The sequence below is a fragment of the Chanos chanos genome, chromosome 2, assembly GCF_902362185.1.
Source record: "Chanos chanos chromosome 2, fChaCha1.1, whole genome shotgun sequence".
NCBI classification, from domain to species: domain Eukaryota; kingdom Metazoa; phylum Chordata; class Actinopteri; order Gonorynchiformes; family Chanidae; genus Chanos; species Chanos chanos.
The window spans coordinates 20,280,365-20,307,434 of NC_044496.1; the positions used below are offsets into that span (position 1 = coordinate 20,280,365).

At 38.2% G+C, this 27,070-nt stretch overlaps 1 protein-coding gene across 1 annotated transcript; it reads left to right on the forward strand.

The window, feature by feature from the left end:
* The first annotated feature begins 613 nt into the window (after positions 1 to 613).
* Positions 614 to 26,383, forward strand: eif4g2a (eukaryotic translation initiation factor 4, gamma 2a). The gene is made up of 22 exons (XM_030765152.1): positions 614 to 917; positions 1,237 to 1,309; positions 19,853 to 19,915; positions 20,067 to 20,132; positions 20,330 to 20,455; positions 20,632 to 20,734; positions 21,157 to 21,288; positions 21,427 to 21,493; positions 21,581 to 21,732; positions 21,925 to 22,035; positions 22,126 to 22,308; positions 22,403 to 22,541; positions 22,645 to 22,808; positions 22,927 to 23,034; positions 23,167 to 23,295; positions 23,391 to 23,495; positions 23,592 to 23,807; positions 23,901 to 24,159; positions 24,358 to 24,562; positions 24,642 to 24,850; positions 24,958 to 25,079; positions 25,245 to 26,383. The coding sequence occupies exons 1-22, from the start codon at positions 614 to 616 to the stop codon at positions 25,308 to 25,310; spliced, it is 3,102 nt and encodes a 1,033-aa protein (XP_030621012.1). The 3' UTR covers positions 25,311 to 26,383.
* Positions 26,384 to 27,070: the final 687 nt, after the last annotated feature.

The window sequence follows — 27,070 nt, forward strand, 5'->3', positions numbered from 1 at the left end:
AGGTCTGAAAAGCCCTCATATCAAACCAAGAGCTGAGCCCCCCCAGCACAGCTGTCTGTACCATACTGGGGCTGTTTGAAGACCACCTGCTCACCTATCCTGGGAATGACACCAGAGAGTACTTATACATTCTTATGAAGCAGCCTTAAGTGAAATGCATTGCAAACTGAATTTAGAGCGAATGGTGGAGAGGCTTTTCACCAAGACAAGTCAGATAAAATCAAATTTAGAGAGCCAAATATTTTGGAAATATAAACAAAGTATTGTAATACAATAACAACAACTGTACTGTAAGGTGGTATTGGTACTGGTACTGGTTGATTTACATAAAAGCCCTTGCTGTAGCAGTAAAAGCCCTTTCAGTTATATACCTTGTTAACCACTGATGATTTCATGAATTCACAGAGACTGGATGTAAGCAAGCATTAATCCAATGCAAGCAAGCATTAATTCAAATGTTAATCCAAAAGTCAGAAACAGGCAGGGCTTGATGCACAAGAATCAGGCTACTGTGGGCTAGGCAATAAATCAAATGTCAGAAAACAAGCTCAGGTCAATACACAGAAATCGAGAAGCTAATTGTAGACAGGGAGGTTAACAAAAGATAGGGACCATGACCAGGGACACTGTTCCTGCAGTGGCTGATGCTCCAGCTCCAGTTCCTGTTGCTGCTGACGTTCTAGTCCCAATTCCTGTCGTCCTTGAGGCTCAACTCCCTGCTCCTATCATCCTTGAGGTTCCAGACCCTTTTTTTGCCCCTAGAATTGCTGCTGAGGCCTCAGTCCCTGCCTCAGTCACTCATAGGCTCCTTTTTCTGTTTCCAAGCCTGTTACTCAGCCTGTTCCTCAGACTGTTCCTGAGCCTGTTCCCATTCCTGAGCCTCTTCAGAAAAATGTTCCATCCTCCAGATGTGGAAGGTGGAAACCTGTTGTAGATTCTACTCCTGAGCTCATTCCAGAACCATGTACTTCTTACCTGAACTTTTTTCTCTACTCCAATCACCACTCCCACTTTTAGTCTCTGGGCTGTATCCTGCTCTTGTTTCTGTTCCACCGGGGCTGCCTCTAGTTCCTGTTCCACCCAGGCTTCCTATAGCTCCAGCTCCTGTTCATTTCAGCCTCTGTTGTCCTGCCACCTGAGCTTCTGGCCTTTACAGTTAAACTGCCTGCTCGACATGGGTCTCTAGTCCTGTTGCTCAGATCTTCAGTGCTTGCCGTTCCTGCCTGTTCTGCCTAGATCTCCAGCTCCTGCAGGCGTGTCACCTGGGTTTCCAGTTCCTGCAGGCCTATCACCTGGGTCTACAGCTCCTGCAAGCCTGTCATCTAGGTTCTTGCCCGCTTCTGCTGGCCTGTTGTCCAAGTTGCTTTCAGCAAGACTTGCCTTACTCAGTTGACTTACAGCGTGCAGTTATCACAAAAACATATTTAATGTAATAATAATAATAAGAAGAAGAAGAAAAATAAATGGTTACACTTTACCTGGATAGTCTGCCTTTACTTGGATAGTCCACCCACAGAGGGATTATAGAGCACATGTGACGATTCATGAACATACCTACATAATTTCAGAATAATTTAGTTGAGCTTCAACTACAGTTAGGGTTAGGGTCAACCTATGCTACACAAATGTTCAATAGCCTAATGTATATACACATGTTCAACAAACAATTAGTAAACCATATTGATAATGTTGTTGAACATTCTAATGTTCAGCTAATGTTCACCAGTGTATATACGAATGGTTGAATCTCAACTAAGCTGCAGCTTATTCAACATGTTGAACTGTTACAAATACCCTGTAAATCCTTTGTGGGTGGACTATCCAAGTAAAGTGTTACCAAATAAATATATAAACATCTGTTCATCTTATGTACCTCAGTCTGCTAACATGAATTATTAATCAATCATATCATTTTTCTCATTAAGATACTTTGCTGCAGAATGGAGCATGTGGCACTTCCAAAAGTGTTTTAACTGCTTTTTGATTAGAGTATACTTCTGCTGTTTTGTCTTTGACAAATAGACTTTGATATGTCCACTTGGGCCAAAATGTGCAGAAGTAAAAATGCCATACAGAGGTTTTTTACATGAAAAATACATGATCTCAGGATCCATAACATGTCACAAGTATCAAATCTTCCAGTAAAGCCAATCAAAACTCATGGTCCCAGAAGATTCCGCACTGAGCCCATCGTTATTACAATGTTCAAAAGGTTTAGGATCAATGTCAGTCATTAATATGCATCACAGCTTTGCTTTCAGTAAAAGTAATGTTTATTAAAAAGGGGAGGTTGTGGCCTGTTGAGGCTGTTGAGGGAAAGCCGATTGTAAATAAAGCCCAGTGAGGCTCACAGATAACAATGTGGCTCAACATGTTTATTTTGTTATCTGGAACCCAGGAGACAGTATGTGGTTATATAAAGGCCAAACAACATGATACTGAAAATTAAACTCTTACCAAGATGTAATCCTTTTTCCTCTTTCAAAAGAATTGTGATACAGATATTTAGAAGCTTTTCTATCCAGTAATAGTGTACATTTTTGTTGTTTCAACTTCTCATCTCTTTGTAAGGGAACACAACACTGTTGTAGAGGCACATAATGAAGCAATGCATAAAAACTACTTCATTAACTTTGAGATGCGAACTAAACAAATGAAACATTCAGAAATAGGTGAGATCTCAGCTGTCCTGGTCTGTCAGTAGTACTATGGCAGTTCCTTTGACTTATCAGCTTATCCTCGACATCACTAAAGTGGCTGGACAGACATCCAATAAATTCTTCTCTTTTTGTCCAGTTTGGAATAGCCAGTTATCCACCACGTTCAACTGCCAACTCAGTAAAGAGAGTAAATGCTGTGGGAATTGAATGAATGCATATTCTCATATTACAAGCTGTGTAGTATCGTCAATAAACATGAAACGCTTGAATGACAGCACAATTCATATAATTCTACCATCAGCGAAGAGCGGGTGTGTCTCCAGTCATTCCTGGTTAATCAGTTTGTTGATCAGTCAGTTTGAAGTTAATCTTTAGTAATTATTAACATTCGTCTATTTGACTGAACAAATGACATCAGTCATGATGACTGTTTAAACAAATTGCGGCATTGATGGTAATGAACAAAGACCATATTACATCTATGCTAATGATCAGGATAGTATGTCTTTATGCAAATATAGATTACTTCTTTTGCACATGTACTCGGGAGCTTATGTTAGTTTTCAAAGAAAGATTCTTGACTCCACCGCAATTGCTCTTGATGCCTTTTCTACAACAAACAATTCTAATCCTATTTATGTATGCACAAATGTAAGTTAGAATTTCACCTTCAGCTTTATCTGCCCGTACGCAATGTTTGCACTGATAGCAAGCAAATAAAAAGATGTTGACTCTGTGCTCACTAACTGCTCTGCCATGTATTTTAAAAATTGAAGTTCCCCACAAAGTCCTTGGAAGCACCTCAGTCAAACTGCGGTGCCTAAACAGAATGATGCTGGCTAAGCTGATCACTCCCATGAGTATTTGCCCACTTTCCATAACAAACAAAACAAAGAACAATAAGAGGAAAGAGATGAATATAACATTATATTTTCCTGCTATTAGAAGAAACAGTGCATGAGTTGCTAGTCTCTCAGTCTGTTCAATGTGCAACAGAAAATTTAATTTAATTTTGATTTATCCAGCTGATTAACTATTAGAGATCAAAAGATCATGAATTTCTGAGATGCTAATTACTTCCACCATTAGCTTGCTAAGCAGTTATGGGTAAAATGGAACCAGAGATAGTACTTAAAGGATATATTATAAGAACATTAATGTTGATAGGTATGACAGTGTACTAGCAAACAGCAAACATGCAGACAAGCCAGGCTTTCCACAGAATTAAAAAAATTAGCATAAAAACATACTTGTAATAGTAAACCAGGTTATTCCACTGAGGTTTGAAATCACCTCCACATCACATAGATACTTATGTATGTAAAAGGGTGAAATGTTTTTGCTCTGTACCGTGTGAAGATATCAATGGATCCAGACAACTCCAGGCATAATAACAGTGATTGGAGATGACTTTTGCACTTGATGGGTGAAAGTCCCCACTAGATTAGCTTAAAAGGATTAGTAGTTATTCAGCTCTTAATGCATTATAACTGGGCTTATCTAAAATTGTCCTTTCAAATTAAAAGACCTATGCATAAAAGCATAGGCTACCTGATTACAGTTACCTGAGATTAATACTCTATTTTACAAAGGTTTTACACTAAGGGATGTTTGTCTGATGAAAACTAACAGCCTTTAAAATATAGACCTAAATGCCCATTAAACATATTCTGATCACCCGTAGACTGTAAGGAACGAAACATGAATGTGTCTCAAGCACTGTCAGTTCCACTACATGAAATCCCACTGAAGAAATATCTGCCTCTCATATCATTCACTTGTCTCATACACAAGCCTTCACTTCTTGGCACAAGCTGCTCTGACATTTAAGCCTCTCAGACAACTGAAGTGAAATACTGAAGTTCACCTGATAGGCCATGGGAGAAGACAGACTGGTTGTATTCATCCATATTCATGATTTATTATACAGTGAGATGTTTCCCCTATCACAGATCACACTGCTTTATTTCAGGAGTCATGAGATGTCACCTGTCTCCAAGATCTGACAGCCAGCTTGCACACTGAGAGACTGTCAAAGCTGTAGATATATTCCCAAATGACACACATTTCTATGGTGGATCGGACAGCTTTTCTCACTTCATAGGATCACTTGATACATGGGACGTCATAGTGCGATGGCAGTTACTGTGAATACTCAGAATCCCTTAGTTGGACTACAGATTAAATACCACATTATATTATAGCCATCAATACCCGTGCTCAGTTAGAGTTTAATGCAAAAGCAAAGTACTAAATCTTTGTGGTTTGTAAAGCATATCTTTTGGCTGCTTTGAAGCAACACACAGGCTGGCAGCCTGTGTCAAGCATCACCCCAGCTTCACATAATAGATCCTGGTTCCATTTAGAAGACAGACAAATGAAAATAATAATGAGGATAAAAATATTCTTGCCCGGTATTAAAATCAACAAAATATAATATGACAAGGGTGCGGGGTGCATGCGATGTAGTTTGAGGGCAGATTCACAGAGCTGATGCATAAGCAATTCTATTTTTCAAATGTCAAACATGCTTTTTATATTGAATCTAATCAATAGAAAAATGGTCTGAGAAAGATGCTGAGAAGGCACTGAAGAAGAAACCATAAACAGGAATGAGCTACACTGGCATATGTAAAACAAGACAGGCCATGCTTTGTGTGAGTTTCACTGCAGAGAGGAAATCAAATGTGAATGATGATTTATAAATCACAAACCTTTTGTAGTGGCAGACTGAAAAGAGATTTTTTCTGAGTGCCCCAGTAGCTTCATAAATTCAACATACTCAGAATATTTTCAACCAATTATTGAACAATTCACCAAAGCCATGTTTTCCACTGCCTGCAGTGATTGAATGGTATGATAATGAGATGCATGTTTGGTAATGCTCAATGACATATTTGGCATGTTTGGTTTGGAGTTCATGCCGCGAGACCTGAATCAGTCTGGCCAAACTGACATTTTAAAGGTTACTAAGGCAAACATGTCACTTTGTTTAATTACCACAGCTCCTTCTGATCACTGCTCATGGTCTGGAGTCATATCTATTAATCATCAGGTGATATGAAAATGAATATGTCATTGAATTTTAAATGTTTTAATAAGAAAGCATGGCACTCAGATGAGCAAACAAAATACAAATCATTAACCTTGAAACATATAGGGGCGGTTGCAGACCCAAAGGTTTAAGTGAATGGGTGATATAACAGATGTCTTTATTTTTCCCCTGCAGTGCTATTTAAAGAAAAGGCCAGGACAAGTAATCTACCATTTGGGTCATTCCATACTGCTCCCTGATCACAGTGAGTTTGACAAGCTCTTATGCAATTACATAACGCAAAAATTTCACTTTTAAATCACAAAGGTACATGCCTCTAATATACTGTAACATTAATCTGTTTAAATTCATTCACAGTATCACTTCAAAATAGATGATGCAAAGTGACAATCTTTTGAGGTGCTTTTAGCTTTTCTTTCAGATTTTCACTATGATTCATTTGTCTTAGCTCACTACTCTTCTCCATGTGCGTTTGTCAATTGGTAGAGAAGGCAGCTAAGACAATAACCTTCATGACCTGAAAAAAATTGAGAGAAATAATAATTAAAATCTAACTCAAAATATAAAACTCTACTCTAAAACTCTACGATATTAGTGACAGTCCATTTGCTGCTGTGCAATGGTCCCAAACCTGTTTCCTTTACATTTATGGGACATCATTTTTTCTGTCCTAAACAGGAGTTGACTTAGGTGTAGAGATGAAGGATATTTGTGTGGAGCAGTGGTTTAACTGATCCTTGCAGTGCCTGCCATCGCGGATGTAATTATAATAAATTAATGGCTATGAAAAAGTAACAGTTCATGGAAGGACAGATATTAATGACATCCCTATTTATTTTCAAAAGAAAAAACCCGCTGGCCAAAATTAATTACCGTCAGCAACCATCCATGTTTTCCCTCATGATTTTAGATTGACTTCTAAATTCCATGCCAAACATGGTAAATAATTTGGATAAGAGGCTGATGGGCTGTGCAGAAACCACTGAAACCCATTGTGTGAGAATCTCCTCAGCGCAAAACTCACAGAATAACCAGTCTAACCCATACTCTCAACTCCCGAAAAGTCCCTGAGTCACTGAGAGGTCAACTGTTCACAATGAATTCCTATCAGCACGAACTGAAACCTACAATGTTCTTGTGTGACAGAGACAGAGAGCTTTTTTTTTCAGTGATGCATTGTGAGAAGTTTGTAACTTCTATACTAGCTACATGGCACTGTGATGGAAATTTACATTGACAATAGTTCAACTGATCTTTCCCTCTCCAAAAATTCAAAATTTTCATTATCAGGATATATATGAATGATAAAATGTAATTGTAAAATTGTTGTCAAGTAGAGATTTCTTTGTGTCATCATAATATAATTCAAAAACAAAGCCATTGCTGATTTAAATAATACATGTATTTTAGTCACATCACTGTCCACGTGAAGCGTTAAAAGACAGGTTTATTTGGAGTCATAATTTTACATTTGCACCGTGTTCTACCTCCCACAGACTTTAGCTAAATGAATATCATCAACAGCAAACTCCATGGAATACATAATTAATTAGCCTACTCTGTTAGTATCAGGATGGTGTGAGAGGTTAATTCCTTCAGGGGCTGGACATAGCCTCATTAATCTTCAGACAGTTTGATCCAAGAAACCTTTGAGCCTCTTTTCCCACCTGTGTCTGCAGAGCGTTGTGAGGTGCCAGTTTGTTTATCTCATGTGGTTTATCACTTGCATTTAGATGTGTGATGAAAGCATTCAAAGATCAGGCTAAGTCATTTTTAATGTTTTTTTTCCAATATGCCCCATCAGGATGTGCATAAGATGTGGCATTATGTATTTTTAGGCAATTCAGGGTAATGAATCAAAGGGCAAAAGGGCAAAATTTAAAGTGGTTAAAGATGAAACAGAATTCAGCAGGGACTGCAGAACCATGGACAGCAACATTCAAAGTGGAATGTCGATGACTAAGGAGTGATGGCAGCAATGGTCTGAGTGCTACTACATGATGACAGATCCATCTAGTTAAGGCTTTCTTTGCATTCTTAAAAGGAACATCAGGCAGACAGGCTTGTGTGAAGATCTATGATTTTCTGTAACAGAACAAAGCTTTGCTTGTCCTGCATTAAGACTCTCAACCTTAACAAAAGAAAAAGTGCATGTCTCTGGAGAATTGTTCTATTCTTAAAATAATGTAATGTGGATTAATAAGACATTTATTTAATCTTGGACATTTATGGCTGTGAACAAACTCAGGCACACTTCTGCTTAGAGAGAGGGAAATCTCTCTAAACTGTGCATTGTAAAACCTCCGGACGCTCATATGAAGATTTTGTTTTGTAATTTTCCTTAAGAAAACTACATGTTTATGCTACACAGTACTATCAAAAGACACTGTCTGATGTATTATTGACATCTCATTAGATAGTAACAATGAATAAAAACATATTTTATAAAAATAAAAGTTTTGCAAAACTGACATATCTCAGGCCCCTTTTCTCTACAAGTCCTTGATATATAGATATTTGGCTGTAATTGTTAAAGCTGTAGCTGAGATCCTGTGATTCTACCAGAAACATCAAGAGCTCTACTCACCTTAAGAACTAAAATACTCTATTTGAGCTATTTATGGATCAGCGGCATTACTTACCAAATGTCTAAGAAGTGTAAAGAAGAACAGTGAGGAAGAAGTGTGATAAATAGGTAATGATTGCCATGTCCCTCTGAGTAAGAATAACAGCCTTTTTATATATTACTTGGGATCATTCTTCAGGATGTCTCCTCAGTGGCTTCTTTTTTGACAAGACCATCATCATATCTTTGAGTCACAAACAGTGCTCAAGGGATTTCACCAAACATTTGATGGTGAGGAGTATTATATCATGGAGCACCACTGAATTTATAGACCTATGCTAAGCTGAACTGATGATGCCAATGATTACTGTTACTATTGCTTTTACTATTACTATTACTATTACATGACTTTGACAGTTGCACCTCAGAAGATCAGCCAAGTGTCAAAACAAGGGCTCAGGTGGAAAAGGCAAGAAAACTCCAAAGAGGCATGGCTGGCAGCTTGTTAATGAGCACACCTGCACTCTCATGGAAACACCTCAGCTGCAGAATAAAAGCAGGAGTCTGGGGAAAAGCATGCAGGGACTGCAGAGGTGAGCTCATGGCGAATGACTCTCCTCTTTTCCCCAGACTCTGACTGAGCTGTCGCCCAAGACAACTGCCGCCAGCTGACCGGAACAGTGGAAGAATTTGCACCTGCTACACAGGAGATGCTAGTATAGCTCCCAGACCAAGCATTCCAAAATCAGCAACTTGGTCTGCTACTACCACAGCTGTTAACAACCCCTGGACCCTCCTCTTCACCTCCATACCAGCGTCACCTTGCACCAGTCCAATCATCCAAGCACCTTTGTCAGGTGTGTTGCCTGTCTCCTTGCTTGCAATATAAGGCACTGCTTCTGGGGTTAAAATAGTTACTTGGCTCAAGTCTCCTCGTTGTCCAATGACACTGACACAGAATTTTCAAAATATCAAACCCAAGGCTCTTTCCAGCATTCAAATGATTTAGGGTCTGTTTTTGTAAGCAGGTTGGGGGGGAATGAGCAACTGATTGTATAAGGAATCGGGGAGGCCATTAGATCAAATGGTGTTTCTTTGAATCCTCATCCCTTTGATCTTTTGTAATCAATTTGCACAATTAATTTGTCGTGAAATGTCTGATGCTTAATTATTCAATGCAAAATCTGATGGGAACTAGACTTGCTTCATGTCTTATTATTTGTCAATAAGTTCATTTACTGGAGCTATGTTTATAACTGCTGACAAATTGAGCTGAACTTGAATTTGAGTGCCTAGTGCTGGCACTCAACATTAATTTAAAACCACTTGTTCAAATTCGAACCTATTTTTATATATATGAGAGGGTTTGGAGCTTTCAGTCGCTAATAAAAATATTAAGGCTTGATAACAACAGTTTCAGTTTTGTCATGTATGTTAGGTCAGGAGGAGACTCAGGTTTGTGAAAGTAAATTGTAATGAGGCAAGTCTCAGTGGATTTTACTACTGTTCTTACCACCTTGATTTGCTTGCACTTGCTCACATTTCACTGACCCTGTTGCATGCACCATTCCCTGCACACCAGAGAGCCACATATCAATCGATTCAAGACAGTCTAGGCTACCAGTTCATGCATGCTATGATCGACCCCTCAGAGAGCTTACTGCTCAAAAGTATTGGCTATAACAGCCCGGCAGCTCAGTCAGGGGCATATCATTTTTTTATTATTTTGTTAGTCTATGAAACCAAGGATCAGTCCACACTACCCACATAAATCTCTCTCTCTCTCCCCCTTTGTCTCTATCTCTCTTTGTCTCTCTCTCCCCCCCTTTCTTTCTCTCTTTGCCTCACACATTTATTACATTTGTAGGGATCCAGAGAATGCTATATTCACTCACGTATATGAAGGACTGAGATAGGTCTTATCAAAATTCACACAAAACAATGAGAAAGAGATTTATTAAACAAAACTTGGACAGAGCATAGAATGCAGATATAACCCAGTAACCTCGAATGCTCATCAACAGTAATAAAAATGTGCACACAGAATTTATTAGTCTATTACAAAGACAAAATGATCAGTATTTGTTATAAACTTTTCTAATCATGCATTACCAATGCCTTCCTACCATACCATTTCAGATGGATGCACACTTGCTGATTCTGGTCTGTATTTAGAGGAAATGTGTACCCTTAAAAAAGAAACAGTGCAAATCAAAAGAACCAGCTAGTGACCAGAATATTACTCTAACAGTGACAAGTAACATTGCTAAGTAAGACTGACATATGTAAAATCCTACAAGATTTTATTAAGTAACACTGACATATGTAAAATCCTACATGACACAATATTGGATTAAATGGAAATTGGCTAGAATGGAAAATTCCTCCCACATAACCAGATTTCTTAATATGGTCAGAGCAAAGAATAATGTTTACTCTATAACTGAACATGGAGTTCAAGCAAATTTATGAAATTGAGCATGAAGGATAAATGTCAGAAATTTTGACAAAGTGCCTGATGTTGATCTGGAAAGTACAGAGACTGAGAAATTTGATGATGCATCCACTCTAACACTGACAGAAATATAGATTCAGATAGATTTTGCTTCAAAGTATAATATTGCAGTTGTAAAATACATGAACTATGAAGAATATGAGAATAGTCTTGAAAATCAGTGTGTTTTTTTCTGTGAATCTCTTTGCATTGTAGTTGACAACAAAAGAAAAAGAAGGCAGAGAGGGAAAAACTGTTGATAGAACACTGCTTGTTTTCATTCTAAAATGTCAAATTTGATGGCATAAAAATCACAAACCCCTGTCATGTCAAGGATGCAAGACACTTCTTTCATAAATATCCCAATAGATTGCTTTAAATTCAGTCTTCTCTGTATTCTGAAATTCCTTCCATCGACAGCCTTGACACTCCATTCATAACAAGCCACAAGGGAGATGAATGTAAACTTTCAGCTAACTTTGGGGAAACTGATGTAAATACCAGTAAGACCATGGAGCATTCTGACGCTTCATCAGAAAACTGAGCCTGTATCAATATTTATTCCCCTCATCCCAATCCCATACAACATGTTCTTCTTTTAAGTCCTTTAACAGAGTGTTTTCAAAACCATCCTTTGGAAAGTATGGCAGTATTTTCCCAGAATCTTTTGAGATGAAAAATCAGTTATAATACACATGAACACATATAATTCACAAATTTGCTTTTGTCTTTTCTGCCCCTTTGACAAACCATGACTTTTTTTTTTTTGTAAAAATCACATTTCAAAAGAAATATAACAAGAGGCAGTATGGCCTGACAGAAATTACGTGTGGATTAGATCATACCACACTGCATGAAAGTAGGCATCAAGACAGCTAAAAACAAAGTCTTAAAAGAATCAAAACATATCATTGAAACAACACAGGACTGTTACATTTTCCAATATCTTTCTCTCTTTTCCTTCTTCCAATAAAGAAGAAGTCGGTTTATTTTCCACACAAAACATGTATTTTCTAGAAAAAAAATCATAGGGGGTTAAAGTAAAACTACATATCCAAAGATTACATGTTACAAAACTATAGTATATGCTCATCTAAAGGTTTTACTAGTTTGATAAAAGGGTGAATTCTGTCTCTATAACTACATTGGTGAGATCAGAAAAAGTAACACTCACATCTCCACTGGACTCATAAAAAGCTGAGGTCTGTATTTTAAGTGCAAGTTCAAGTCATTCTTGATCATATAGCAGTCTCATCCATAAAATATTGGTAGTAGTCAGTGTAGGTCAAACACTACCTGCCAACCAAGTATAAGGCTCTAAAAAAGTATTAGGCTCTAATATGTTTGTATTTTGTCCACATGTGTATACATGAGGTAGTGTGAGTGTCGGTGGAATTCGTCTCTGTTTTCCCATTTCCAAGTCTATTATTCCATTCAGTTACGGTGCATATACCTACACTTAGCTATATCTTACGACATATTGGAGTAGCATCAAAACAAGGTATGATGGATGCATTAATGTTGTCTATGATAGTTAAATTAATGTTGGGATGTTACTTTCCATGCCGCAGTATTGGTAAATGGGAAACTTGTGTCTTCTTTTTTTTTTTAAGTATATATTTGTTTTGATGGATTCTAATCATTTTGTTCTGTTACTGCTGTTCTGTAATTATTACGGAAACATTTTCTAGAGCTTCATCCTCATACAGTCCGAGGTTTCTGACCTCGATTTGGCCAGATGTATCAGAGCAACATTGTGATTTCTCAGTTATGACAGGAGTTATTATAGTTGGTGCTGAACCCACATTACTGGTCAAAGAAGATAAATTACAACTTGAAATGGGGTCTCATAATTTGACTCAAAGCCAACTAGACTACCTAAGTAAAAGGAAAATTATTTTCATTTGTCAATGTGCAATAGTTATTAATGTTAAGGTAGCCTGAAATGTGAGTACACTAACTTAATGAATTGATTAATGAAGGCACTGTGTTACAGAAAGCAGAGGAAGGCTCATTCAGCTGTACACTAGGCCAATCAGCAGACATTTCAAGGAACTACAACCCCATCTGCTGGTTAAAGATATCTGATGTCTGATTTTTTTTTTAAGAACATTTAAGAACATTGCACTACTTGATGTTCTGAAAAGTATGATCTTTGCTTGCTCATGAATATTTTCTTTTTATGCAGAATATCAGCCATAGCACTCAAACGTCACACAAGAGCAGGACTTTACGACATTTTAAATAAGTGTGGTTCTGTGAGTAACTCTCAGGTGGCTTTCAATTGGTTCAGAAAAACATATATCCAGATTTTTTTTTTTTTTTAACAGTAACCGGAGATCTGGTATACTCACTAAGAATTTCGTAGTGTCCATTTATCTACTTTACAAAATTAATTTCTAAAAGTGCCCATTTGTTTAACTGCCTAGAGGCACCATGAGAGTACTTCACTCATAATGGGGTTGCTAAGTACCTCCCGTAAATTTAATGAGCTTTTCAGCTGAAGAGTGAAGCGTGAAAGGTTTTATAATGGCAAAGGCCGAGTACAAGAGACAAGGGTGAGAATCTCTATATTTCTGTTTTAGTGTATTGTATGTTTCTAGTACAGAAAGGGAGTTTCTTCGAAGTGTCAAAACCACTAACGAAAAAAATACACTGATCTTTTCATGACAAACTTTGTTTCCTTAACACCCATGCCTTTTAGTGTGTAAATTCTCATGGCAACATTCTCCATCAATCAGTGCAGAGTTTAAGAACATTTTTATTGATTTGGTTTGTGGATGATTCTTCAACTAATTTTAATGTGTAATTTTTGTGTCCCTGGAAGAAATAAGAAAAACAAAAAACATTTCTACATTTTTATTTTTGTCACACTTAGTTCACACCAAGAAGAACTTATAAAAAATAAATAATAGCTCAGTTGTTAATTTTATTATATAATAAGAGGCCTTTTATTTATGGTTTTTACTTTATTGCCTTTGTCCCTAAGCTAGACTTTGGACCTTTGGAGTACTAACACAAATTAGACATTAATGTCTATTTTAATGAAATATATTATGTATTATAATATTTCTTCACATTTTCTTGTATTTTTCATAAAAGAACTGCTGTCCCTTGGGTTCACTGGCATTTAGGGTTTGTATACTTGGTAATCATGGCAACAGCCACTTAACAGGGGAACGCATGACTTGAGAAAAGAGTGACCTCCATAGGAGATAATAAAAAGGAAAAATCAGGGTAAATGTGAGTCAAATTGAGAGTATGTTCATTGGGTGTCATTTCCAAACAGCTCTTATTTCACATGAATGTAAATACAACTGGACCAATTTCATTTAATATTGTGTATTTTGTGTGTATTTAATGCTAACTCTAAAACTGACATTGGCAGGATAACATGACATTTTAAAAGAAATATGACAAAATGTAATTTCTACGGTCATTTACACCATTGTGTTCATTGTGATGGAAAAGGCATCTTGTGGTAGAAATGACATTCGGCATCCATGCCGTGGAAGACCACAGCAGAGAGATCAAAATCATATAGAGAACAGATAAAATCAAATCCACTTACAATATCAGGAGTTCCTCAGAAAAGACAGAGAAAGATTCCTGAAAAAAAGCAACAAGGTGTTCTTAAATCTGTGTCAGAAATGTCAAAAAAAGAGCGAAGAGGAGTTAAAAGACAAGGGTGAACTTCTCAACAAGACAGATGCAAGAAGTTTAAAATGATGTCTGTAGTGGAGTGTTTTATGGCGTGAACAACACCACTACAATCAACAGAAGACATGAGGGTTCTTGTAGAAGATACCCTTGAAAGATCTCGGTTGTGTACACCAGAGAAACTACACCGAGGAGAAAAGGGAGAAAAAAGGTTGTGAAGGCAAGAGCAAAGGTGTATGGAGATCTTTATCACACTAAAGCAAAGCTTGAAGATACCCTAAAAAAAGCAGAAAAATACAAAAAAAGATGTGATAGACTTAGGCAAAAAATAGAGATGGTAGAATCCCCGAAAGTCAAAACAAAGATGCTTTTATAGCAGATTCATATGCAAGTTGACAGATACATACTATTATAGCAGGTTCAAAAGTTATTGAACTTGTTACATATTAAGCAAATGATGTAATTTCAAACTAGAAACTGAGGTTCTGCTGGCAGGTTTAAGTTGGGCTGTTAGGCTAAATGTTTTGCTCTGGTTCAGCCCATAGAGAGCAGTGTCGAAGCAATTTTCTGACTTTTGATTTAATACAAATTTATGCTTTATGTTTTGATTTATTTATTTATTTATTTATTTATTTTTAAGTTCCATTTCAAATATCTGTAACTCAGTATCGGTTAACATTGTTCACTAATGCTGTTTGTCACAAATGTCACATCCAGTCTTTTCTGCCAAACTATTTTATTTCCATCACAACACATATTTTTAAGTTAAACTTATAAAAATAACACAGCCACACTAATAAGATTGTGTAGTTTTGATAACTGTGCAGTTATGGTTAAGATACATGTAATTAGGAAAACCCATGTTTTGTGCAATGTAAAACATGACTGAAAGGTTTCAGTGACCCAGTTTTAGGTGTTCTTTCATGTAAACATTGTAAAAGCATTTCTACACAGAATTGAGAAATAATCCATAGCAATGCATTTTTATGAAAAAAATTTTTTTTATAAATTTCCAGACAAAAATGGACCATAGTTGAAGGACTACCCTTGTGTATAAATGTTTATTTTAAACAAGATTGGCAATGGAAAACAAGAAGCTAAATGCTAATGTAGGGTGAGTTTAGGAGTGCTCTTTTAGTGTGGAAGCAATACATGAGCAGTTTAACTGATTTCATTTCCACAGCACCTCTGGCCACACAAGCAATACCTTGTACAATGTTATGTATTTCATCACAGTGTCTTTTATTACTTGTGACAGTAAAGCACTGCTTTGTGGGGGTTTTTCCCCTATACTGAAAGAGTTGTCAAACTAACTGAATGTGTGTGTCGCACTGAAATATCGGTGTAAGTGTGAGGTGCTAATTAAAATAGGCAACTGGAAACCACTACAAATTAAACCATCACCAAACTAGAATCTGCACAAAACCACCTAAACATAGGCATAAAATGGGCATTCTGCACTCTGAGGGGCTAAAGGTTTTCCTTTGGAACCGAAGATCCGTTGTTGATCTTTAGTTTCATTAAATTTTAACAGGACAGCACTCATTCCATAATGTTCTGCACAGCCAATAAAGGTGTTTGAGAAAGCTGTGTGGCCTACATTCTGAGCAGGCTGCTTTCCCTGGAATGTCAACAGGTAACACAGCACAACAAAACATTTTCCGTGGCGCCATTCTTATTTGAGGTCTTTTGCAAAAGGTATAGGAAAATAATGTCTTCCAAACACTGTAACACAAGAATTAACCATTCTGAAATCAATAAATAGCTGGAATAACTGCAACTGATATGTTTGCTACATAATGATCACAAGATACTTGATTTACAAATTGCTAAAAGACTTAAAGCTGTGTTGGACTGAATCATTGAAGAAACACATCGAATAACATTCAATCAGTTTTGGACGCTCGGGCCAACTCAAGCTTTATTAATGATGATGGATTCGTCTAATTCTTAGCATAAAGCATTTAGTACTGTGGAGCAAAAGTTTATTGTCTATTCACTAAATAAATTTGGGAATAATTTTTCCGCAGTTGTTCAAACCCTTTACAAAAATAATAACAGTTCTACTAAACTAATGGATGGCACATTCCCTAAGTCTAAAATATCTGAAGGAATTAGATTGGATTGCCCGGCCTCTGCATACCTCTTCTTGTTATTGGGCAAACTTGCTTATCATATCAGATCTAGTGCTTTGAAAGGTATTTCTGTGCTTGCAGAGAATCGAGGATAACTCAGCAATCTCCCTTCAAAATGAAAGTCAAGTTCCCACTGCAACTGAAGTAATCGCTGATTTCTTCAGGGCGTATGGCTTATGTTGGAACATCAATAAGTGTGAGCTTCTGGCAATCAAGGAGTGTCCTGAATCTTCCCAATACAATATTGATGCTTCATATTTTGGAAGAATTAGTGACCAAGGATGAACAAAGAGGAAGATCCATAAATTTTAGTCCTAATATTCAAAAAACTCAAAAGAAATTAAAATAATTGAGCTTTAAGAGTTCTTTCATTAGGAGACAGAGTCTTAATCTCCAAGGCAGAGGGTATGTCTTGTGTAACATTTGCAGCATTAGCTCTGCAGCAGGACAGTAAAATATGCAAAGAGACTGAGCAAATGCTCTTCAACTTTATTTAGAAAAATACGACACATTACATAAAGAAAGCATATGATGTATGAAAATGGGGGGCTCAACTTTTTAGATTTCTCTACGTTATAATACATTTAAGATAAGGTGAATCAGGCAGTTCTTCAGGAATCCTGTTTCCAGAGATAAATAAGCAGCTGTTAGCCTCAGTCACTCCAGTACACTGTCCGTCTGGTAAAAATTTGGGTTTTTTTGTGTTTCCATTCAATACATAATCAGTAACAAAGTGAAAGACGAGTCATTTAATCTTATTCAGAAGTTCTACTCAGATAAAAACTGTACATTTGTTTGTATATGCCTAAAGACAGTTATTTGTTTATTTTCGTACTGCCCATCTGTGAAATATTTCTGACAAAAGCTCTGCGATGTTGCTTTATTGGGGAAACATGTATTGTTTGGTCTCCTAGAAACACATAGACATAGGCAACTGTCGTGGTTAGTCTGATAACCGTAACGGTAACATCCCATATGCATTCACACAAATTTTCAGACACACAAAAAAAGTGTTGTTGTTTTTAGAAAGGAGATGAAACAATACACTGATTCGGTTAGGTCCTCCTCAAAACAAAAAGTAAGTAAAACTCTTTAATTTTTTTTTTTTTTTTTTGCATTTTATAGAACTGTGTGTCCTCCAAAGCGTAAATTGTCCGTGGCGCTGTCAAATGACATCATTTGTCTGTAGGCTGTACCGTTCCCGTAAACACCCTTCAGAATAATAGTTTAATGCACAAAGTTACCGTAGCTGTTGCGAAATTACACGCATAGTACATGATGTCTTCTGAGGAGAAAAAATGTTTTCGCCTTAGACTTTACGCAATAGTACAAGGTTGCCCAACGTAGCTTGGGAAAGAAAGAAAGAAAGAAAAAAGAAACTGCATTAACCGAATTCGCGATGTAGTGAATACGTAAACATCTGTCTTTCATTTCCCCGTTTTTTCGTGTGTTTGTTTGACATATAATTAAGAATTCGTATAATCAACAGGTGGATGTCAGTAATGTTAAAACGGAATAAAGTCATTGTGTCGTTGGGAAGTGAAAAGACATACTTATTGGACAGCTAAGAAACTTAGTCTTAGTAATCAGAACTGGTGCCTAGACGTGTCCATCTCGTCAGTTTTGTAAAGGCTACCCTAATAAAACCAACTTCAAAAGGAGCGGTGAATAATCCCGCTAGCTGCCAATCAAAATATAAGCAAACGCTGTACTTAAAAATAAAGCAGATGTGGGAGTGCTACGCAAGCGAATAAAATTGCGTCTATCCTTGACGTCACTCTACAGTGTGCGTTCCTCTACCGGTGTGGTTTAGCAGAACCGAGGACACATTGCTGAGGGAGTCGAAATTCAGTTTAGAACCCCGAAATCTTATCTCTTTTCAGTTCATTTTTCTTTTGGTGGAAGATAATAACATTACAACTGACGTTCCTTTAATAAAGGTAAGATTCATAAACCCTGCCTGACTTTTGCCAGGTAGACAGCTGGCGTTGGCTAACGAAATGTTCCAAAATGGCTTCTGATTGTGGATCTGCTGATTTGTTTGTTGGCTTGGAAAGGTGTTACTACTTTTTCTTCAGTTGTAATATGCAGTCGAGCTTGCATAGACACAGCTGCAGCCACGTCTGTCCGTAGAGAAACAGCCAAGCAAACTTGGCTGCATGTCTTTACTTTGTCCGGTTTGTAGCAAGCTAACGTTAGCTGTATGAGTAGAAAATGGCGTCCTGTTTCTCGGCAGTTGTGTTATTTTATACCAGTATTTGTCGTATTCTGAGAATTGACGTTATCACACGTTGTTCTCTTTTATAACTAGCATATCAGCTCTCTCTTTCTTTTATTTTAGTACAACATTAAGGTGCTTCCCTAATGTCGATAAACAGTAGCTGGGTGGCCCTCCAGTGTTGCTGTGATTTGCCTCTTGGCTGTTAACAGTTAGCCTGGCCGGTTAGTTGAATAAAAATTGGTTTACTTTGTCACTAGCTACTACGTTTTTCATGGCTTGCTTAACGTTCGTTAAATGTGGATAATCAAATTCAGTAAAGATGTTAATGGAGTGAAAACAGAAGTGCTTCAACTGCTATTCTGTGCTGATATTGTTGCATATCTAGTAGATAATATTTAGACCTGGCAGGCCAAGTATGGTATGTAATATAAGGATGAAATAACAGATGACTAAATGTGCATTGAGTCAACGGTATTGTCAGCAGTTGGCTGATATGACTGTACAAGTTCTGACCTAGTTGGTTAGTACAGTGTCTGACACATGTTGTTTACACTATAGGCAAGATCATGTGAGAGACATACATAGGCACGCATACAGAGACGGGGGGAGAAATATCCGTGTTTTCTTGTTTACTTCAAGATTGAAGCAATCTCTGATACTGTTAGATTATGCTGTTAGATATTACAGATTTGTTCCATTTGGTCTGGTTCACAAAAGACAAGTAGTCCATAGGTCTGTATGTTCTTTTGCTTGGTGTTATAAAGTAGATTTGAGCTGTAACATGAGGCACTTAGCCACTGGCATACAGTAATCATTACAAGTTCCAGTATTGTGGGGCACAGAGGTCTTTCAGCTAGATAAATCAGCATTCGAAGGTGAACAAATAATAGTTTTAGTAATTGTTGGTACTTTGGTGCCAGCATGGTGAACTCAGCCATTTGTAGAGCAGCAGTAACTTTGTGCTTTTTGGTAATGAAAAATGTGTTTTGTCTTTTTTCTCTCTCTCTCTCTTTCCAGGTCACTTTTCTAACCCCCACCCATTGATTATTATTCTTTTTGAGTATTTGTTGCCAAGCCGCCAAAGTGGAGAGTGTGATTGCAGAGGGGGGTGCTTCTCGTTTCAGGTAAATTATTTTGGGTGTGTAGCTGAATGCTGTATTATATATGCATCTGACATTGATTTATATTTTGTGTGGTTTAGTTCTGATATTTTGTGTTCGTGATTATATTCAGAGTTTCCTGCATCTTTTGTTTTGATTGTTTTTCTGGTTTCAGTGCTTCTTCGGGCGGAGGAGGAGGTAGGGGTGCACCTCAGCACTATCCCAAGACTGTTGGCAACAGGCAAGTAGAATGAAATGGGCTGGAAAAAAAGTCTTAAAGGGCAGTAGCAAGTTGTGAACTGTGAAGTTGTACACCCTCCCGAGTAAAACTTTGAGCTGATTATCACCGAATAAAATTAGTGTTAAAAGCTGTAGAACTTAACAGAGCAGAACAGATGTGTGCTTGTTTAGTCACTCACCTTATTGCTCTGTTCACAGCGAGTTCCTGGGGAAACCCCCAGGGCCTAGCGTTCAGAGATGGGTTCCTTCACGAAGCACTAGACGAGATGTCAGCTCCTCCAACGAAAAAGAACGACATGATGCAATCTTCAGGAAAGTGAGAGGGTATGTATATGTAGCCAGGATCTCCTCATGCCGCTTTTAATACAGATGTGTGTAGGTAAAGATAAATGGATGATATGTGTAATGGGAAGCAATAATCCCCCAGTCTTTCTGGCCATGTTGTCAAAGATTCAAGTATTCAAGCAGTTTTTCCTCTGTTCTCTTTTGTCCTCATTTAGCATACTTAATAAACTGACCCCTGAGAAATTTGACAAGCTATGCCTTGAGCTCCTGAATGTGGGCGTAGATTCAAAACTCGTCCTAAAAGGAATTATCTTGCTGGTAAGGATTTTCACTGTTGTGCCTTTGTACTGACTACGACATTCATTAACTTGTAGCTATGACTGTAAAAACTCAATGTAATTTTTTTGCTATCCATAATCTCTGCACATGTCCATAGCTATTGTTCATAGAACCTTAATGGAACCAGGGTCGCTATACCAAGAATGGGTTAAGTCGAGGGCAACCGGACTTGGTTTGTAGACACTTGAAGACGTTTCACCAGTTCAGAACTGAAGAGGCCTCTTGGTCTTCAAGTGTCTACAAACCAAGTCCAGTTGCCCTCAACTTAACCCTGTCTTGGGAAACCATGACCAGGATGACAAAGAATCTTCACGGACAGGGTAGTTCAAGCACTAGATTACCAGACATTTTACTGACCCATCTTGACGTTTATTGACCCTCTATTTTCCTTGCTTAAACAGATTGTAGACAAAGCACTCGAAGAGCCCAAGTATAGCTCACTATATGCTCAGCTATGCCTGCGTTTGGCAGAGGATGCACCAAACTTTGATAGCCAGTCAGGAGATATTCAAACATCACAAAAGCAGAGCACCGTGAGTAAATCTTGATAGGCTTTTTGACCGCCTTTTTTTTTTTTTCCTCACCAATTTTAGGATTTTTATCTCCTATGTATGGAGCAATTTTTCTAGCTGTCAGTTTTATTTATTTATGTTCTGTCTTTATCTCTTCAGACATTCAGGAGACTTCTGATATCTAAACTTCAAGATGAATTTGAAAACCGCACCAAAAATGTTGAGGGTAAGAGAACTTCTGAAAAGACAGGTTGTTTGGTTTCTGTCATTTTGTTTTGGGCTGGGTTCACCTGATTTGCTTTTCCTTTTGTAGTCTATGACAAACAGGACAGCCCTCTTACCTCTGAGGAGGAGGAGCAGCGTGCTATTGCAAAGATCAAGATGTTGGGCAACATTAAATTCATTGGGGAGCTTGGCAAGCTTGACCTTATCCACGAATCCATCCTACATAAATGCATCAAAACAGTATGTCAAGATTAATTGACATTTTATTCTGAATTTGTACTCCGTTTAGTACAGTGCAGTTGTACATGTGTTGCAACCTTTTTATTGACAATCTCTTTGGTATTTCCTGTGAGTCCGAGCCAAACTTCGATCGTTGTTAAGTTATGATTTATTGTGCGTGGGGTTTTTTTTGGTTTTTTTCCCCTCATGTAGCTTCTGGAAAAGAAGAAGAGAGTCCAGCTTAAAGATATGGGGGAGGATTTGGAGTGCCTCTGTCAGATAATGAGAACTGTTGGGCCCAGGCTTGACCATGAAAAAGCTAAGGTAGTTGTTTAGGTTGAGTTCAACCTTATTATATATTTGGTATTTTTTTAACGGTAGAATGAAGAGATCTGTCACTCTTCTCCTTTGCAGTCTTTAATGGATCAATACTTTGGGCGTATGAGATCCTTAATGAACAACAAGGACTTGCCAGCAAGGATTCGTTTCCTGTTGCAAGATACCGTGGAGTTGCGGGAGAACAATTGGGTGCCTCGCAAAGCCTTTATTGATAATGGACCTAAGACGATCAATCAGATTCGTCAGGATGCTGTAAAGGTGAGTGCTCCTGTTTATCTCTCTTTCTAAGGCTGTTGTTGAGAAATCAAGTTTTGCATGGACCGTAACACTGATTTTATGTGCTGTTTTTCAGGATTTGGGTGTTTTTATTCCGGCAATGACCCATGGAATGAGAACTGACTTTTTTCAGGATAGCTCTTTTATGCCCACAAGGATTAAAATCGACAGAGAAACTCTTGGGGGATTAGCGGATATGTTTGGGCAGATGCCGGGTAAGGCCTGAGTTAAGTTGTCACAGGTGTTTCGCAAACCTGTAGTCTTTTTACTGTGGTGATTTTGATGGAGCTTTATGAACTGTCTCTCGTCCTGATCTAGGCAGTGGAATTGGCACTGGTCCTGGGGTTATTCAGGATAGATATTCACCCACTCTGGGACGTCACCGCACAAATCCACTTTTCAATGGTCACAGTGGACACATGGCTCCTGTTCCTCAGTCTCAGTTTGAGATTGGGGGCAAGCCCTTCATGAAATCTAACCAGGTCAGTGCTATTCACCGTCTGCTTTTGCTTTCTGAATATCACTTCAGGTATGAATATCAGGTGATGGATGTGGTTGGCAAAGTTCTGTTGATTGTCTATTGATTCCCTCTTTCCAAAGGGGCAGAACCCGCTGTTCCAGAATCAGGCTCATTCATCTCAGCAGCAAACTCAGTCTAAGGACATGCCACCACGTTTCATTAAGAAAGGGTCGTTAAATGCTGATGAGGTAATGACTCCCCTTTTGTTGGGTTTTATGTGATAATATATGCATCCATGGAGCTGTGACCGAAACATTTTAACACTGAAGTAATTTAAGCAGGTGCAGGTAACCTTTTATTGGTTCTCTTTTGCCATATAGATCAGCTTGAGACCTGCTCAGTCTTTTATTATGAACAAAAACCAAGTGCCAAAGTTGCAGCCACAGATTCCCACCATGATTCCTCCAAGCGCTCAGCCGCCGCGCACTCTGACCCCTCCCCTTGGACAGGTAGTCAAGGACTTCCTCCATCTCTTCAAGGGTGGTTTTTGTTTGGGTTCTTCCCTGTGTTTTCAACTAATGCATGTTTTGTCTCCCTTATATAGCCACCACAGCTTGGCCTCAAAACCAACCCTCCTCCAATCCAGGAGAAGCCAGCTAAGACCAACAAAAAGCCTCCTCCAGCCAAGGAGGAGCTGCTAAAAATGACTGTAAGGACATCAGCCTTAGTGTTATTCAAAATGTACAAACAATGTGAATGTCTGAGGCTGACAATCACCAAGAATATTCTTTTATTCTTTCTTCAGGAGACTATTGTGATGGAATACCTGAATACTAAAAACACCAATGAGGCTGTGAATAGGGTGAGGGAGATGAAGGCCCCCAAACACTTCCTGCCTGAAATGTTGAGCAAGATCATTGTGTGTTCACTCGACCGTTCGGATGAGGACAAAGAGGACGTTAGCACTCTCATCCACACACTCCGCACCGAAGGCCTGGTCACTGGGGAGAACTTCATGCAGGTGTGCATGCTAATCTAGATTTACTTGTATCACTTGAAATTATCTTTAGGGATTAATACCATGGATGCATTTTTTTTTTTGTCTTTCCTCAAGGCTTTCCTCAACGTTTTGGACCAGTGTCCTAAGATCGAAGTGGACATCCCGTTGGTGAAGTCTTACCTGGCGCAGTTTGCTGCCCGAGCGATCATTGCAGAGCTCGTGAGCGTGGCAGAGCTGGCAAACCCTCTTGAGAACGGCACCCATTTCCCACTGTTTTTGCTCTGTCTGCAGCAGACGGCTAAACTGAAGGATCGCGAATGGCTGACTGACCTAATCCAACAAAGCAAGATCAACATGCAGAAGATGTTGCCTGGTATGTATCTCACTGTTTTCCCCTTGACCCTGTGTTTCTCAGGAGAGGTGTTTTTTTGGGGGTTTTTTCCCTTAAAGCCTTTTCCAGTTGTGACTTGTGCAGGTCGCATGGTGGTTAATCCTCTTTTCGGTCAGTTCGTCAATTACTACAATAATTCAAATGCTGTCAGTGATTGAACAATAGCTCTTGTGTCTTCAGAAATAGACCAGAACAAAGACCGCATGCTGGAGATTTTGGAGGGGAAAGGCCTGAGCTTCTTATTCCCTCTCATGAAGCTGGAGAAAGAACTATTGAAACAGATCAAAGCAGATCCCTCTCCCCAAGCCATCTACAAGTGGATTAAGGACAACATTTCACTTAAACTCCACACCGACAAGGGTTTTGTGAACATTTTGATGACCAGGTAATAGTCTATAAATGGCAAATTTTCATTTGTCTGTCCCCGAATGAAGTGAACACATCTAACCTGCTTCTCTTTTCAGCTTTTTGCAGTACATTTTTCATGAAGTGTTTACCGATGATGGAGATGAACAGCTGTCGGCACCCTCGAAAGAACAGCTAGATCAGGAGAAGCAGCTGCTACTTGCCTTCAAACCAGTGATGCAAAAATTTCTGCATGATCACATGGACTTGCAAGTCAGTGCACTGTATGCACTACAAGTCCACTGCAATGCCAAGGCTTTTCCCAAAGGTAAGCGGTGCCAAAGCAGTTTCTCAAGTTGGTCTCATGAGTAAAGCATGGATTATAAGGCACATTGACCAACTCCTGTATTTTTTGTGTGTGTGTGTGTGTGTTAGGAATGTTACTGCGCTACTTTGTCAACTTTTATGATATGGAGATCATTGAAGAAGAGTCCTTCCTAGCCTGGAAAGAAGATATTACCCAAGAGTATCCTGGTAAAGGAAAAGCATTATTCCAGGTAAAGCATTCTTAAACATGCATTAATGTCAGTGACGTTTACTTCAAATCTGTGCCAACCATTAAACAGTATTTGTTCAGTTCAAACCAGATGAGATCTTGAGTTATTTACCATTTTAACTCCTTCTGTTATTATGTATATAATGATTTTCTTCTGTATTTTCAGGTGAATCAGTGGCTTACCTGGTTAGAGACAGCGGAGGAGGAGGAGTCTGAGGAGGAAGCTGACTAAGAAACCAGCCAGAGGTTTATGGTGAAAAGGTGTTATCTATGTACTTTCATGGGGGGAGGAAGGGGAGTTAACCCCCTCTCCTCCTCCTTTTTTTGCATTCAACCATTCAAATACTTAATTTCTCAATTATGTTTTCTCCTGAGAAAATAAGGATATCTTTATTTCCCCTCCTTTTATGGTTATTGGTTTTAAGCATGTACTGGTTTGCCATCTGTTAAATCAACGAGAGAAATGGTATTAGCAGCTTGATAAAGACTGTTTTGGCTTTAAGACAAATGTATGTGAAGGTTTTTCTGTGCTTCTGTTCACCATGAAGAAAAACTGTAGAAATGCACTTTGCTCACTGTCATGTTTGAGTTGTGGCAATATTTTCCTATGACTGGTAAATAATTCTTGATTGTAATCACTTCTCATTCATTTGTTTCTACCTCTTGGTAGTGGGCTTAGAACTCTCGGTTAAAATTAGTCCCTCCTCAAATGAGAACTCTCAAAGCCTGCATGGGTGCTTTAAGTCCGTAGTTAAACCAGTGGGTTTTCATGCAGTGATATGATTGTAAGACTCCAGTTTTTTTTTTCTTTTCTTCAATGATTAATGGAAAGCCATGCGGGATAGATGAAATTATGCAGCCTTTTTAATTATCAACCATGTATGTCCCTGCTATTTACTTGTCGAACTTTGTGATACTTGAATTTTTTTCTTTACAACATTTCAGGGATTACTAAACAAGGCCCATTCAGATGCAACAACTTGTGATCTAAGAAGGATAAACATTTTTAAAGAAATTTTAATTGGTGTAATAAATCTAAAATGAGATGGGTATTTGGATTTGACGTCATAGACCACTCTGCTAACCAGATGTTAGCATTGTTTGCCATAGTAAACGTGTGAAAGATATTTATTGAATTTACCATGGAGCAGTTAATGGATTCACTGTTGACAGAGCAGTAACATAATGCCCTACAATGGGATACACATGTACAATGACTTACTATTTAAAGTGTTACTATGAAGTTCTGCAAGTGCTCAGATTGTTCTGTGTGTACCACTGTTGCTTAATTTTCAATAAAGTTAACCACCTGAGTTAAAGGTTGAGTGTACTGTGTTTTGGTTTTCATTTATGTCTGTGTACAGCTGTAAACATTTTTGCATTGATCTCCAAATATCACTACTTGCTACTCAATGTGGCCTGATTGTCGATAAAGAATGAACAGTGATTACCCAAAGCTGGTAAATGTGCTCAGAAGAGAATGGTTTGGCCCTGCCTGAGATGCTGTGTAGACTGAGATTCTAACCTGGACATCCTGTTGTCCAGCATAGAGAGTTGTCACCTCACTCCCCTATACTCGTCTTTTCAACAGTAAACAGGGAAGGAGCTCCAGGTGTTTTCAAGAGAAGTCAGCAGCCCACTAAGCCACAATTATAAAGTCCTACTTAAAACAGTTCACATTCAAGAAGGGAGACTAAATAATACAAATTATGTTCTCTATGGTTAGAATTACACAAATTTACTGGCATTCATAAACTGCACAGTTATGGCAAGAGGGCTGCTGGAATTTATTTTCAGTTAAGTATTTTCATTCCATTCAAGCATTATTTTCCCTAAAGAATGTGCTAATGGAGGATTCAGCAGAGGTTTAGCTGTTGCCAAAGCAGGACTGGCATGGACATGTGACAATTTAAGTCTGAGCCTGAGGTGCTAGAGATGCACTCCCATGCAAGTATTTTAAATCAATCATTTGCTTAAAATTAACTGCATTAA